General features: G+C 57.9%; 1 protein-coding gene across 34 annotated transcripts in view; it reads left to right on the top strand.

Annotated features, from left to right (window-relative positions):
• The window catches only part of RBFOX1 (RNA binding fox-1 homolog 1), a 1,316,266-nt gene that overhangs the window by 1,243,029 nt on the left and 57,163 nt on the right, over nt 1–16,074 (top strand). For 23 of the 34 annotated variants that reach the window (XM_055136054.1, XM_055136041.1, XM_055136046.1 and 20 more), the window contains one exon: nt 12,752–12,835. The exons of the other annotated variants lie outside the window; for them this stretch is intronic. In XM_055136054.1, the coding sequence (XP_054992029.1) occupies nt 12,752–12,835 (84 nt within the window). The remainder of the gene's footprint in view (nt 1–12,751; nt 12,836–16,074) is intronic. 34 annotated transcript variants of the gene reach the window in all.

Raw genomic sequence — 16,074 nt, 5'->3', positions numbered from 1 at the left:
CCTGCTCCCAGGTCAGTAGGGGCGTCAGCTCCTCCCCCGCACTGTGCCCAGGGTCCCCACAGGGCCAGGCTGCAGCCGAGACCTCATCATCTTCATGCCCCCTCCGACCCCCGAGCCTGACCAGCCCCAGGCGTCCTCTCGGGGGTGAGAGTTGAACTATGAATCGGGGCGGGGGAGCGGGGTGCTGCGAGGCTGCTGAAGTCTGAGGCACAGCAGCCCCCGCATCCCGTCCCACAGCCCAGCATCTCTGTTCCCAAGCCTGAGGTGGGGCGGGGCGCACGGCGGGAGGGGACAGGCTGGTCCCCAGGCTGGGGGCTGTAGCTGCAGCCAGAGCTGCGGGCGCCTCTGGAGTCAAGCGTCTTTCCGTGTCCCCGAAACGCCCAGTCTCCCCCACCTGGCGCCAAGCGTTTCTGAGCAGACTTAGGAACAGCCCCGCCTTGGGCCAGGGTCCCGAGACCCCAGAACTAGGAAAGGAACTCCCTTCCCTCGGGCTCGGCCCCCTCCCCATCCTGCCACGCCAGGTAGGTACTGCCACGAGGGCTTTGTAGCCGCGGGAGTAGCTTGTGTGTCAACTCACGCCAAGCAGTCTGTGGTTTGGGGCTCACTCCCGGTGGTGCTCAGTGCTCAGGACTGTGGGGGTGATGGAGGGACTCCTACAAACAGTCGCTTTGGTGTTTGACTCTGGGGAGGCCTCGCCCTGCGGGTTGCTCTTCCAGCTGGGTCTAGGCACATGGGTACTACCCCCTCGCCCCCGGTGTGCCAGGACAGCGGGAGACTGAGGCCCACCCTCTCGCATCCACGGTGTTCTCTTCCGCCTTTGGTCCACGGAGCCGTCGGGGGCTGAAATGTGCCTTTGCTCAGTCCAGGACGAGCTCCCGGGACCCTCGGGCCTTGAGCCAATGTCCTTTTTCACCCCGGCGACTGCCGCTGGCCGGCCCCGCAGAGCTGGTGCCACGGCAGACGCGGTTGGCGTGGACTATGCTTGGCAGGGCGGGCAGAGAGTCGCGTGACCAGCGCCAGGGAGTGGGGGAAGGGGCCACAGACGGCAGACGGGGACTCGCGTCACCCAGTTCCCGTAGCCCCTCGGAGACACACGCAGGTGATGCCCAGTGTAGACACATGGGTCACACAGGTGTGACTCAGAGGTGAGGCATGCACGGGCGAACAGCTGGCGCCCAGCTGCAGCACACACACACGGGTGGCACGCGCAGGTGACACGCAAAGGGGACGCTGCTCATGGGTGACACGTCGGGACCAGACGCGTGATGCGGACAGGAGGTTCACGTAGGGGACACACACAATCATGAGGCCCTGGGTCCGGCCAGCTGCAGACTCAGGGCAAAGCCTGTCCCCGACCTGCTCAGAGCCAGGGCCCGAGGACAGCTTGCTGGCTGGCCCCCGCAGGGACCCTCACTGGGTGAGGGACAGATTCGGGGCGCCCTCCCCACACCTGCTCACTCTTCATGGGTCGGAAAGTCGCGCCGTGGGGTCAGGTGAGAGAGAGAGCCTGCCCGTGTCTGCTCCGCCCCCTCCCCCCGTCCATCCCCAGCGTCCATCCTGCGACTTCCCTGCCCGTCCCGTCCTTCACGGAGCGTCAGGGAAGTCTGCGAAGAGGCTCGCAACTTCCATGCTGTTTGTTGCCTCTCCATCGATCGTCCCCTCCCCCCACTCCCCGTGGGCCAGGAGCAATTTTTCAAAAACATTAAAAGATAATGAACCTCCTTCTGTAGCGTCAGAGGAAACAGTAGCTCCTCTTCCCCGCCCGTAGAACAGAGCCCAGAGCGTCTTCACAGGACGCTGACGGCGAGCCCGTGCAGGGTCTGGGCCTCCTCGCACGGGGGTGGCCAGAAGGACCCTGCGACCCCCACGTTGGGGCGCGGGGCTGCACTGGGAGGTCAGCTGGCGGCTCTTCCTGGCACCTACACGTGTCCTTCCCCTCCCAAACGCAGGGGTGACTCCCCTCCACTTTCCTATTCAGATGTCCGGGTCCTGCCTGCCAGTGCGCAGGGGTGGCTCCCGGGGGGGGGGGGGGCTCAGGGGACCCTGAGTGGTACCGGGGTGGAGCCAGGCCCGCTGCGTGTAAGGCCAGTGCCTTCCCTGCTGGCCTGTCTCTCCAGCCCAGACTATTCTCGAGGCTGCAGGTACCTGGAAGCCAGTCGGGTGGGAGGGCCCAGGCGCGGAGTTGGCACCTGGGCACGGCACCTCGCAGAGGCTGAGCCTGTGCTTCGCCAGGGAGTGCCCCCGGCCCAGCCGTGTCTTAGCAGAGCTCATGTGACGTCAGCTGGGAACCCTCCCTCAGGCCTCAGCCGGGGAGGGGTCTCTTCCAGTAGAGCGTCATAACTCTGGGGTTGTTGTTCTTTTTAGGGGGACGGAGAACACCCATGTGCGGTCAGGGCTTACTTTTGGCTCTAAGTTCAGGGGTCACTCCTGGCAGTGCTCAGGGGACCCTAAGGGGCACCAGGGATTGAACCTGGGTCAGCGGGCAAGATAAGAGTGCCCCCTACTCTCTGGTTTCCTGCCCCACCCCTCACTTTGCGGAAACAATATCACTAGCTGAGAAAGGGTGATTTTTTTTCAAATACACAGATGTGTGTGTGTGTGTGAGTGTGTATGTGTGTGTATGTGTGTGTGAGTGAATATGTGAGTGTGTGTGAATGTGAGTGCATGTGTGAGTGTGTGTATGTGTGTGTGAGTGAATATGTGAGTGTGTGTGTATGTGTGTGTGAGTGAATATGTGAGTGTGTGTGTATGTGTGAGTGAATATGTACTGTGTGTGAATGCATGTGTAAGTGTGTGTGTGAGTGCATGTATGAGTGTCTGTGAGTGTGAAGTATGAGTGCGTGTGTGAATGTGAGTGTGTGTGTGCCTTTGTGAGTGTGTCTGTGTGTGTGCATGGGTGCGGGTGTGAATGTGTGCATGTGAGAGAGAGATAAAGGCTCGTAAGTCCCTCCCGTGAAGCCCCAGACCATGCAGACCCGTGGGTCCCCCCAGCCTTGGGCCCCAGAGCCGAGCTCTCCATCTCTTCAGCCACCCTGCATGGTGCCTTCCTTTGCTTGAACTTGAAAATGCTGTTTCCTGTTTGCACCTGGCCACTGTGCTCCCGGGCGGAGGGCGTCTTGGCCAGCCTTTCTCACTGGGGACCTTAGGGGCTGACCAGCCTCCACCCGGACGCCTCGCCTTCTCTGGGCTGTTGCCGGGGCCCTCTCTTCTCCGGGCCTTGGATGGTCACTTTCCCCGCCCCTCTGCCAAGCCAGATTGTTCATGAGTAAAGAACACCCTTTTGGGAGTCGGGGAGGCACTTTGTAAAGGACCCCGAAGAAAATGAGTCTGTGATGAAAATCATTGCTCTGGGAGGTAGCTGGTTTGCTAAGGATGCATTTTTTTTTTTGCATAATGCCCCCCCCATAGGTGGTAAGTGACCCTCCCCTCAACATGACTCATCCCACGAATAGGACCCAGTGAGAGATCTGTCACTCAGTGCTGTCCGTGTCACTTAATCCCTGGGCCTGTCCCGTCTGACACCTCTGCTCACCCTCTGCATTCCCCAGCTTTATCGGGGTTCATGCTGTACCAGACCTCAGACTCCCTCTCTGATGTCCTAAGGGGCCCCCGTTCCCGAGTATATGATGGGCACTTTCCAGAAACCTAAAAGAGTCCAGGGCCGAGCTCCAGACAGTCAGGCAGCCGAGCTCGTCTCATGCCAAACACAAACAGCGAACACGAATGTTTTTGTCTTAAAAGATGAACCGAGGTGCACCAGGTTCGCGCAGAGCAGCACCATGCGAATGTTTAAACAGCGTTAGTTCCCTGCTCCGAGGGGCGCCGTCCCCTGCCTCACCTCGCACTGCTGGGGTGAGGCCGGGCTGGTGGGAAGGGCCGCTCTCTGCCCACCACGCCGGGCACGGGCACCCCCAGGTCCAGAAGAGCATCTGGTGGATTATTATCAGCTCTGTTTGCGTACCGTGAATGCTTGACATCAAAAATGACTCCCGGCAGAAAGAGGAAGGTCAAGAACACAGCCCCTGCTCTCCTTCAAATTAAAATACCACTTCCACTCGCATTAGTTGAATGCCAAGAGGTATCCTTGGCATCCATGCATGGGAAAACCCTCTGTCAGCTCCACTGACAATAGATGTTTCCAGAAGCAGGAACCAGGTCAATGGAATCAGCTTTGTTTTTGTGCTCTTCCGATTTCCTGAATAGATTTTTAAATGGCTTAAAGGAACATGTGTTCACAACCGTCAGGGAAGCATACACACACTAACGTCGGCACACATTTATGTGTGCACACACACTCCTGCACACGCATGCACAGACAGACACTCACATACACACGCAGGCACACACCTATACACACAAGGCCATGGATGGAATAACTGGGCCAGCAGAACCCCTTTTTCTCCAAAGACACAAATCCTCCGCAAGGCTCCGAATCCATGCCTTAGGATTCTGCATTTTTTTCCTCATTCATGCTCAAAAGGTCGCGTCCGTGCCCAAGAGTGAGAGGTGGGGTTTGTGGTTTGCACACCCAGGACGGTGCCCACGTCCGCATCATGCCCGCACCTCAGCCAGCCCACGTTCTGCGCCAGCCTGTCGCTCTCTTGCATCATCCCTGCCTGAGCCTTTGGGTGCATCCGGGCTCTCCCTGCAGGGCTGACGCCTGCCCAGTTAGTCTCTCTCTCCCTCCCCGTCTTCCATGCACACCCCCACCCCACAGCGCTGCAGCACCCGCTTCCTGGTGCACCCACACATCCTCCCTGCAGGCCTGGCCCAGCTGGCTCCCTCTCCACCTCCCTGCCAGCACCTGCCCGTGGTGCTTCTTGGTGTTTGCCTGTGGACTGGCCCGGGCGGGCGTCTCCAGGCCCTGCTGCCGGGGCCTGCTCTCTCGGGAGGCGTCCTCCTGACCGTGCCATGCACGTCTCCCGGGGACGTCCCATCACACCTGCCCTTCCACCTTCTCAGTCTGTCTTGCTCTATTTTCATTTACCTTGAGAGCTGCCTCTCTGTGTGTGTGTGCGTGTGTGTGTGTGTGTGTGTGTGTGTGTGTGTGTGGTGGCGGGGGGGGGAGCCCATACATGGCACTGAGGGAACCAACAACCTTCCGTTTGGGCCCCTGGCCTTCACTGGCCTGCCACGCCATGCTGCGAAGGTCAGGGACAAACGACCCTGCGTCTCCCTCCTTGGGTCACCAGCTCCACAGGCCATTTCCGATTCCAGAGAAATCTGGTCAGAGCAGGTTCGGTTTTGCTGATCCTGACGATGGCCCACGGACTGGAGGGTTGACGCAGCCGCAAAGTGTTTCCTCTGAGCTCGAGGCTGGGATCAGGCTGCCGTTCTGGAAGATTCCGCCTTGGCCTCTCTCTCCTCTTGGCTCCTGGGTGGTCCCTCCACCTCTCTTTCCATGACAGTTTTCTTCCGTCCCCTGATAAGCGTCCCCCCACCCCAATGTGACTCTGGCTGGGGTATCTCTCTAAAAGCCCGGCTCCACATACTATCACGTGGGTGGCATGAGGACCTCCACCTCTGAGCTCGGGAGAGGGGGTCATTCCGTCCAGGACAGTGCCCTGGGCACAGAGATGCCAGGTTTCCTTGTCATGGGCAAGGAGAGCGTTTTCTGCAGCAGTGTTTGGTGACTCGGCACGGCCAGTGCACCGCACACACACTCGGCTGAGCCGTAGCTCTCAGCTCAGAGCCTTCTCTGTGACCCTGGAACGTTCACCCCTGGGTCCAGGACAGGATGGAAGGAGGCAGGGGAGCCCCCTCCCCCTCCTGCTCCCGTCCCCCTGGCAAATGCTCAGGAATTTCCGTGTTACCCAAATGCAAACTCAGCTCCTTTATTCACGTGTATGAAGCTCAAGGGCAAGTGGTAAGTGGCACGTTTTTAATTGATATATTGATCGCGGATTTTATGGACGCCGTTGTGTAGAATTCATAAAACAATGATTTAAGTGACAGAAACAAACATAAATCAGACCCGCATGGTTCGGCTTTCAGGTCAGGGATAGAAGTTCCCGGGGTTTTCTGTAATTAAAGTAACGGTCTCCGCTAATTTATGACTTCCCTTTCTTGTGCTTAGCACGCAGGAGGCCCCTGCCCCGAGCTCTGGTAACAGACCACGTCCAGGCCCTAGAACTCGTCTCCCCCTCCCCTGGGTCTCTTTCCGGGGACCCTGGCTTCCGGGCTACCCCGGACATGGCTTTGTCGATATTCCCTGGAGGTTATGGCTTCCCAGAATCATAACCAGGTGCCAGGGTGAGCCAGGAGGAAACCCATCTCAGGCGGATTTAAAGAGGTGCCTGCAGACACAGAATCCTCATGCATTAAATGTCAACGTGCTTTTTAAATACTCTGCATCGGGGCGGGGGGGGGCAGGCAGGGGAGGAATCCGTGGTGAACAAAATATCAAAATTTCCCCCAAAGCCAGAATAAGTATTATTAATTTTTTCTTTTGGTCTCCGGATTGAATAGGACTGAGTACAGCCTCACTGTCTTTCAATTTGCAGCCCGTTTATCATATATTTTTAGAAAGGATGATTTTACATTTAAAAAAAGGGGGTATTAAAATGGGATGTATTGGCTCCTGGGTTTGGAGCTGCCTCTTAATTAATGTGCCCAGGAGGAAGGGGGCGGGGGGTGTCCTCATTCTGACCCTAGAGTCTATGAATAATGATAAGAGCAACATCTGCTGGTCTAAAGCTCTGACGTTCTTCCCCACCCTCCCCCTGGCCCTCCCCCCCTAACCGCAACCTCCTGAGGTTAGCGCCATCGTGTACAGCAGAACCTGTAGGACTTCACAGGAAGGGGCTTGGGTGGTGAGGGGGCGGGGGTCGTCACGTCGGGGTCAGGAATGGAGCTGGGCTCCGTGAGCATGGAAAGACTCTCTCTGCCTCAGAGCAGGAGATTTGAACCCCCTCTCAGGAGAACCTTGCCCAACCCCCCTCTCCACCCTGCACCACAGTCCACAATTGGCTCTTTGGCATCTCCCACCCCTAAGACCTTCCTAGATGGGTTAACTCCTTGCTTGCCTCGAGATTTGGACTGGACTGACTGCCAATCAGAGTCTGTCCTCCCGATGGGCTGTTGTATAAGAATTTCAGGGAAAATTCTAAACACACACACACACACATACGCGAGCGTGCGCACACACACACACATGCACGCACACACACGCACGCACACATGTGCACACACACGCACACATGCACACGCACGCACACACGCACACACACATGTTGAACATCCTCAGTTGTTTCAAAGGGGGGTGGGGAATAAAAGAACCCGCAGACCCGCAGCCTCCTTGCTGGCGATGGGGCCCGCGTGGCTCTCCCGACGCTCTGGTTATTAATCTCAATGCCGGAGCTCACGGGCTTCTGTGTTCACGCGGGGTCTCACGGCGGCGAGAGCCTGCAGATTGCAGAAGCTCCCATCCCGCGGTGTGCCCCCAAACATCTTATTTGTCTTGATATTTCTTTCACAGAAATACATATGACAGATAAGAAGCCGCTGGAGGCTGCTCGGCTCGGTGTCAGACAGATATTAAAACAATAAACTCTCTTGCCCTGGGACTCGGGGGCACGTACAGCCAGAGAACAAGGCGGAGGGGAGGCGCCACGGAGAGGCAGCGAGGCAGCAGTTCCGGGGGACTTCCCCGGGCACCCCAGGCCTGTGGTAGCGGTCACAGATAAGCTGTGTCATGTGTCCAGTGGAAGAGCAGCACTGCGTGGCCCTCACCACCGTGGCCCTTCCACCCGCCCGGGGTCCAGGCGGGCCGACCCCCCCGGAGTGGAGAAGCTCACTGGAGAGCTGGGCTCTGTGTGTTTAATTTAGGCGCCGTGCTTTCACGAAGTTACTCATAGTTGAGTTTTCAGCGCGCGGTGCTCCAACACCAGGGACCAGAGCACTGGGCCAGTGGCCAGCCCAAGTTCCATCCCCCCCTGAGTGGTCCTGCTGGCAGTGACCTCTGAGCACAGAGCCAGGAGCAAGTCCTGAGCAACACGGGGTGGGGGATGGGTCCAAAATTGAAAAGCAAGTAACCAAACGGTGTTCGACACCAGCCCTACCACAGTGTCCCCCGACGCCCTCCCCTCAGCCGGCTGCCGTCCTCCGGGGCTAGCTCTGCTATGCCTCACCCGGACACCGCCACCAGCCCCGCGTCTTCCTCCAGCTCCTCTTCCTCTTCCCTGGCCTCAGTCCTTTAATCCGGGGCCTGGGGTTTACCCCTCGGTGCCGTGCAGTCCTGTGTGCTGTTTTAGACACCCGCTTCCTTTCCTCCCTCACACGATCTCGGACGCCCCTGCAAGGGCGTGAAAGTTGCGAGGGCTGGAGAGAAGCTTTAGCAGGCGGGGGGGGGGGGGGGGTGGCTGTGATGGTGCAGGGGAGCAGATGTATCCTTCTGGGGTTTGGGCGGGGGACCTGGGTTTGCTCATCGAGGCAAACTCTCAAGTGCTCAGAGCTGGGGTAAGCGCGTCGGCGGGAGCTCGGAACAGCCAATGAGAATAATCCATCAGGGTTCTCGGTGGCCCTCGTCCCGACCTCTCACCTCCCCTCCTGCTCCCCTGCCTGATGCCCCTCCAAATGCGACCCCCCCCCCCCAGAGAGCTGTGGAGGAAGGGTGCTGAGCGCCCGCCTCTGAGCGCAGAAAGCAGCCCCAGGTGGAGGCGCCCCCGGGGAGGCCCCCAGTGCTGCAGTGTCTCCTCGCGCTGTCACGGACGCGACTGTTGCGAGCATGTGCGGGTGGCCCGGGGGAGGGTCCCCCCATGTGGAGGTGCACACCCCCAGACCCCAGACCCCCTGGCTTTCCATTGCACGCGCCCCCGTGGTGCTCGGACCCCTGCTTGCATGCTTCTGTTGGGGGTTGGGGCTGTTTTGCTGAGAAAGGCAGGCGGAGCTATTTCTCAGGGAGCACTTGAGACACCCCCAGCCCCCGGGACCCCGCAGGGCCCTAAAGCACTACTGGGGGAGGAATGGCAGGTCCGAGTGCCCCTGCCTCGGTGGGGATCTCGGGGTCCCGGCGGGCTCGTGCACACCCGCCCCTCTCTGGGCACCAAGCGCCTGACCGACGTGGTCACTGCAGGGGTCAGGTCAGGCCGCCCTCGGGTCCGTGTGTGCAGGGACCGCCCGTCAGGTCGGCTTTGAGCTTGTCTGTCCAGCTGCCCAAGGAAGTGCCCGCGGCCTCGCCCGGCCCATCTCCAGGACCCGGAGGGCAAAGCACAACCCCCTGGCCGGGGCCCCGGATCCCTGCAGCCCCGGGGAACGCTGGGAATGCATGCCCCAGTGTTGCTCCCGGCTCTGTGCTCTGCTCAGAGGTCACTGCTAGCAGGGCCCGCGGGACCAGACAGGGTCGGTGTGGAAGTTGGGTTGGCCGCTGGCCTGTCGCTCTGGCTGACCCCTGGTGTCCAAACGCCACCATATGCTTAACTCAGCAGTGATTCCACCCTAGCCACTTGCTGTGCTCACGCCCCGATCGGCCGTCATGTGTGTGACTGTCGGCTTCCTGTGTGCTTCCTGGAGGCGGGAGACGCTGAGCTGGTGGTCAGGCCGTGTCCCACACGCACGGGGGGACGGCATGCCCCTCTGTTCCCAGAGCAGGACCCGCCTTCCGGGCAGGGCTTTACTCTGTCTCCCTTCTCGGTCCCCTGCGCCGAGATGGAGACCCGCCCTCATCCTGCGGGATAGGACGGTCGAGAAATTCTATCTGGGGCCTGGGGTCGGCGGGCCTGGGGCGCAGCAGGGCAGACCGTGTGTCCCGCCCGCGCCTCTGTGCTGCTCCTCTCCCCAGGTGTGTCCGAGCGAGAAGGGCGCGGCTAGGGCTGCGGGGAAACCAGGACAGGGGCTGTGAGTCGAGTCCCGCCTGCTGCTACCCCTCCCCCCCGGCTGGCCACGGCCTGACGATGAAAGAGCACACACACACACGCGTGGTGTCAGGCTCGCCCCGTGGGCTTGATGAGGGTCTTTGGGATTTTTCTCCCAATTTTTGAGCCCCGCCCGGCGAGGCTCGGCCTCCTCCTGGCTCTGTGCGCAGGGCTCACTCCTGCTGGCGCCCAGGGGACGCCCGAGGGGAAGGCAAGCGCTTTCCCACTGCCACCCTCTCTCCAGTCCCCAGGTTTTGTTTTGTGTCCTTCCGTGAGAAACCACCCTGCGTGGGGCCGGTGGCCTCGTCGCCCTGAGTCAGTCCCTCTGTTTTCCTTATACTTGGTTCTTTGTTTTTCCCTCCCCTCTCGATGACTTGGGTTTATCCCTTTCCCAGATAAGAGATTTCTTTCTTACCCCGTTGGGAGTAGAGGGGGACTCTTGAGAACAGTCTCGCCGCCCAGTGCTGTGCAGGGCCGGCGGTGGGGAGGGGACGCAGAGTTCCCCGATATGACCTGACCAGCTTCTCCACATCTGGGAGAAACGTCCTAGTCGGGTTTAGTTGTCAGGGGCTCACGGCTTTGGCCGCAAGGATACTGGGGGGCGGGGGAGAGTTGTAGACCCTCCAGGGGAGCGGGCAGTAGATGTAGGAAGCTCCCTCCCAAAGCTTCCTTGAGACAGCTTCATCCTAGTTCTCTTGTTGGAGGACATTGAACTTTCCTGGGCAACCCTCGCCCTGCCCTCCCTCCCTCCCTCCCTCCCTCCCTCCCTCCCTCCCTCCCTCCCTCCCTCCCTCCCTCCCTGCCCAGGCCAGTGAGACATCAGCTCAGGCCGGTCTTTTAGCTTTTATGAGTTCGGGTCTTACTCTTTGGATCTGCTGGGTAGCACACATGAGTCACTGTTTGGGGACCACCCAGCTCTCACCTGGCCGGGCTCGGGGGAGTCTGTGGGATGTGGGGGCTGAGCTCTGGTTGGCCCCGTGCAAGACAGACTCCCTCCCCCCCCCACTGTGCTCTCTCTCCAGCCCTGCTCACTGCTCTTCATGGCAGGAAGGCCTCCCCCACAGAATGGGTTTTGCCCGATGAGTTAGATCTCGCGCTGGCATTCTTCTGATCCTTCCCCCCCCCAAGATCCCCCACCAACCAGAGCTCCTCTAAGGCCCGACATCCCCTCTTTAGCATCCTCCTTACAAGTCCAGGGGCCACTCCCACCCTTTGCCCCCTACCCGGCTGTCACTGAACCTCTGTGGGGTGCAGAGTCTACCTTACCGCGGGATGGGGGTTTTCTGCATTGCCTCCCACCAGGCGCTCATCTGGGTGCTGAGACAGCCTTAGCACCAGATTCAGTCGCCGGGACATCCCCAGGGAGAGCCGGGTCACCCAGCTGCCTCCAGTGGACAGGAAGTGTGGAAGCTGATGTGTCGTGTCGGGGACTAGCCCGGCCGGGGGGAGATGGGGCTAGGACGGGAGCACAGTGCACCCCTCTGGGACCTGGCCAAGGAAGGAGGATTCCCGGGAGCACCCCAGATGGAGCATCCAGGTGTGGCCGCAAGGACACAGGGCACAGGGCCAGAGAGGTCCGGGGCCCTAGACCCGCCGTGGCCCATCAGGCCACTATAATGTCATTTTCATCCTCCCTGCGAACCGTGCGTCTCTCCCCAAGTTCAAGTCCTTGCCAAGCCTTCCGACATATCCTAATCAGACCTGTAACAGGCTGGAAACTTCTGGCTAATTTGGATTTGACTAAAACTTTTGTACCATGACGTTATGTAAAGAGATTCAATTATGGTGCGCAATGTTTTGTGAGTAACTACCGCCCATAAAAAGTTAATTAATCAGGGCTGTGTCAATTTCCTGGTGCCATGTCAATTTGCTGCCAGGTAATTAATCACTAATCACCCACCAAGCAGCAGGCTGGGGGGAACAGCCACGAGCCATTTATTGTCTCTCCCCACATAAATGGCTTGCACAGCCGGGAAGAAACACATCTTGCCTTTCATAATATTTTTATCGACACTTTTGCAAGTTGTAATAGGCTGCAGCAACAAGCAACTGCAGTTCAATGGAATATGAATATTAAAGAAACAAATGAGTGGAGATTTATAGGACATTGCGTTTCTGTTATGTCAGTTTTGAGATTAAACCGAGCAAATGAACAGTGAAAAATTACTCTTCCATGTGGAGAATGGTGATTAGACTTGTACATTAATTAGAAATTTTTGTTTTCCTATTCAATGCATTTCAAATGAGGTTGTCCTATAAGAAACTGTTTGTCCAAAATGTAGATTTATTCACTTCTAAACAGCAGTATTTAATATCAACGTGCCTTTTAAAAGGAAACAGGAGCTGATCCCAAATGTGTGTCTCAGGGATTAATGCGACTAGGCGACTCTGAGAATCCCACAAATAAAGAGGCCATTTTGGGTTTGGGTTTCATTTTGTTTTTAATTTGGCAGATGACTGACTAGAACCCCTCAGTCTTTTTCTTCCCCCCCTCCAAGCCCCCTCCCCAAGCCTTGAAATTTCCAAATTGTTTTTTTTTAAATCCTGAAAGTCTTTTCATTTTTGTTTTGACCTAAAACTAAATATGCTCCATCAAAATCAACGTTCCATTTAATGTCATTTAAAGATAGTGACCTAATGGTGTCATCAATCAATGTGATGTATCTTTTATGAGATTCATTTCCGGGGGGGAAAAAAAGCAAACATTTTTGTCATTTGGGAAAAAAAAAAAGAATCCCTTGTGTTGGGGGTTTTCTTTTCTTTTTTTTTCTTTGTTCGGGGGGCTCATCGCCGGGGTGTAGCTCACACTCAGCTCTGCCTCTGAGGCTGAGCTCTAGCTGGCTGTTCATTTCGCCTTGGTGTGTCACCTATTATATGCCACTTCTTAATTTACGGTCCAGCGCATGGAACGGGTGTTCCCCCCAGGGGAATTCTGCAGCACCACGAACCCGCTGTTGAAAGCGTTCCTGCACCCCCAGAATTGTGTAAGTGTCTCTTTCCTCCTCTGAATCTCCTGCAGAGCGACCCCATCCCCAAATGAGCATGGCTCTTTGCCTCCCGATATTCAAACTCCGTGTGGTGGGGGGGGCGGGGAGGTAGGGGTGATGGTGGGGAACAAAGGAGGAAGACTCAGCAGAGAGAGAGAGAGAGGAGACAGAGAGAGGGAGAGGGAGAGGTGGAGAGGGAGAGATAGAAGGAGAGAGAGGGGAGACAGAGAGGAGAAAGGGAGTAAGAGTGAGAGATGGGGGAAGAGGGAGAGAGGGAAGGAGAGAGAGGGAGAGAGGCAGAGAGGGAGTGAGAGAAGGAGAGAGAGAGGGAGAGAGAAGGAGAGAGGGGGAAAGAGAGAGTGAGAGAGAGAAAAAGGGGGAGAGGGAAAGTGGGAGAGAGAGGGGGACAGAGGAAGAGAGAGAGGGAGAGAGAAGGAAAGGGGGGAGACAGAGGGGAAAGAGAAAGTTAGAGAGGGAGAGAGGGGGAGAGGGAAAAAGGGAGAGAGAGAGGAAGAGAGGGAGAGAGAAGGAGCGAGGGGGACGACAGAGAGGGGAAAGAGAGAGTGAGAGTGAGAGAGAAAGGGAGAGGGAGAGAGGGAGAGGAAGAGAGGGAGGGGAAGAGAAAGAGAGAGAGAGAGAGCCCCCTCCCTGCATCCTGACCGCACACCTTTGCAGGGCATCTGGCAACCTCATGCAAATTCTACCCAGCGCCCAAATGCAAAGAATAATTGCCCATTAAAGCGGTTGTATATTTTTATGGCTTTGATGCAGAACCTGGCCCCCTGTCGGGCTTGGCATCTGTTCCTCTTCCATTTCCTCCCCGAGCTCTAAAACTGTAATATGCAGCTTATAACCCTCAAGTATTTTCCACTGGTTTTGTGCGTCTTCTCTTGGGATTTCCCGGCTGGTGCGATGATCTCATTTGTGTTTATTTTCCAAGGTAAGCACCATCTTCATGAAAGAGATGCGGGCTGGGGGGAGGGCAGGAAGCACGGGAGTCCGACGCTAGAAACACAGAGATCCCACAGGAGGAGGCCCGGTGTGGGGTGTCTTTGAGGGGGAGACAGGCAGGAAGCCAGTGACACTTGGGTAAGGAGCCACCTCCCTGGTGAGCACACCCACGCATCTTCCCCTTGGAGAAGATCCCTGGTTTGCCTTGAACCCGAGTTCTTCACGGTGGGGTCTGTTGTTCCACCCCCAACTCCCGTCTCCCTGGTGGGCGCCTTGACCTAGAATAGAGGGGGCTTCTCTGTGGCGCCCTCCTCCCCGGGGCGGGGGCTGGGGCTGGGGGGGCTCTGGCATCAATCTAGCTGAAGGTTGGGAGTGGGTGGGCAGAGACTGTGGAATTGTCAACAAGATGCACAATTGGTATTTGCTCCGAAAGCGCTTGCCCTGTTTTCTTGGAGAGAAAGTCATTTTTAGCTTATGAGCTAAATCCAATTTTCGTTGCAGTGATACCAGATTTTTCACTTTGATTCATGCTGGATAGGGTGTAAGAGGGAGCCCTTCCCGTATAATGAACCTACGTGGGTTCTTGTTGTTGTTGTTGTTCTTCTTCTTTGTCCTCTTGTGCCAAGAACTAAAGGATTTATGCCGCACCCGCTCAGCCACCCCGACTGTTTCCCTCCGATCCTCATTGCCGGTCGGTCTGCATATTTATTACCTCGAAGTCCAAGTAGGACGAAGCAACAAGCTCAAGCTCCCACGCTGAGGCTCAGGAATGCCCAAAATCTGTGGCTTCTCTGACACGATTCCCAATTAGCCGAGACGGGAACGGAGAGCAGATGACAGGGCGGGAGGGTTATGACTCCGAGCGACATTGGTTTGGAAATGGCGAGGACGCTAGGCAGCTCCCTGTGGCACTGGCCTGGGATTTATTTCACGCTCTCGCCCGTTTCTTGGCTCCAGACTCCGGAGCAAGGTGGAGCAAGGTTTTCACGACACGAGGACTTGAGCTCGTGTTACTCTCAAGCCCGGCCGTGATGCTCAGCGGGGTCCCAGGGTAAAGCCCTCTGGGTTTCGCTGACAGTGAGGCTGGAGCCTGTCACTAGCTTGTTGCTCCGATCCTGCCTTCTCTGTCCTGGCGCCCCGACATCTGTGAGGCTGTGTCCCGGGGAGGGGGCGGGGGGGCAGGCGGAAAGAATCAGTCGGCTCCTTCCTTCTCGTCTGCGTCTAGCGGAGGGAAGTCTGACCCACAGTCGAGTTCGCAGCTTAAAATGGGTATTTGTCACGTGGCCCGAGGAGAGAAGCTCCCGGTCCTGACTCAGGACGTGGCCGTGGAGCCGCGGGGCCAGGGATGGTGGAGACCGTGGCTGAGCCTGGCCGGTGCTCGGGGTGTCGGGGCCACTCCTCCGCCCCCCCCCCACAAGCTCATCTTCCAGGCCTGGGAACTCAGATGAGGGGGAAGCGGGGAGGAACCGCAGGCCACCCGGTGACACGTCCGCCGGGCAGTTGCGTGCTCTGAGAGTCGGGGGAATGTTCTAGAGCCCCCGCAGCCCCTGCAGCGGTGGGGAAAGAGCCGTAGCTGCTCTGGCAGCCCGGGAGAGACCGGCCCTGGGCACTGCAGTCTGCCGAGCCCCGGGGTCCTCCTCTCGGGGGGAACTTTCGCTCCCTCTTGTCGGGGAGACACTTGGTGAGGACGGGGAAGGGCAGCACTGATGGCACAGGGAGAGGCGGCCTCGGTCTCGGGCCTTGTCACCTTCCTGCACCAGATGGTCGGGACAGTGGCCCACGGCATGGCCTGGCCTTCCGGTCGGCGAGCAGGACAGAGGCTGACCCGCCCCTCCTGCACCAGCCCCCCTGCATCCCTGTATCACAGCTGCTTGCTGGTGTTGCGGGGGGGGGGGCACTCCTGGCAGTTAGTTTCTACTGGGGAGGGGGTCAGGGTAAGTGAAAGCATGAAGGGAAGGAAGGGAAAGAGGTAGAGAGAGGGGTAGAAAAGAAAGGGGGGAAGGAAGGAGAGGAGAGAAGGAAGGAGGGAAAGGAAGAAAGGGAGGAAAGGAAGGAAGGAATGAAGGAAAGAAGGAAGGAAGGGAGGGAGGGAAGAAAGGAAGGAAGGAAGGAAGGAAGGAAGGAAGGAAGGAAGGAAGGAAGGAAGGAAGGAAGGAAGGAAGGAAGGAAGGAAAGGATGAAGGGTGGGAGCAAGGAGGGAGGAAGGAAGGGAGGAAGGAAGGAAGGAAGGAAGGAAGGAAGGAAGGAAGGAAGGAAGGAAGGAAGGAAGGAAGGAAGGAAGGAAG

This window comes from Sorex araneus, chromosome 4, assembly GCF_027595985.1.
Source record: "Sorex araneus isolate mSorAra2 chromosome 4, mSorAra2.pri, whole genome shotgun sequence".
NCBI lineage: Eukaryota > Metazoa > Chordata > Mammalia > Eulipotyphla > Soricidae > Sorex > Sorex araneus.
Note: the sequence above shows the minus strand (reverse complement) of the source record. Positions and strands in the feature narration are given on the sequence as shown.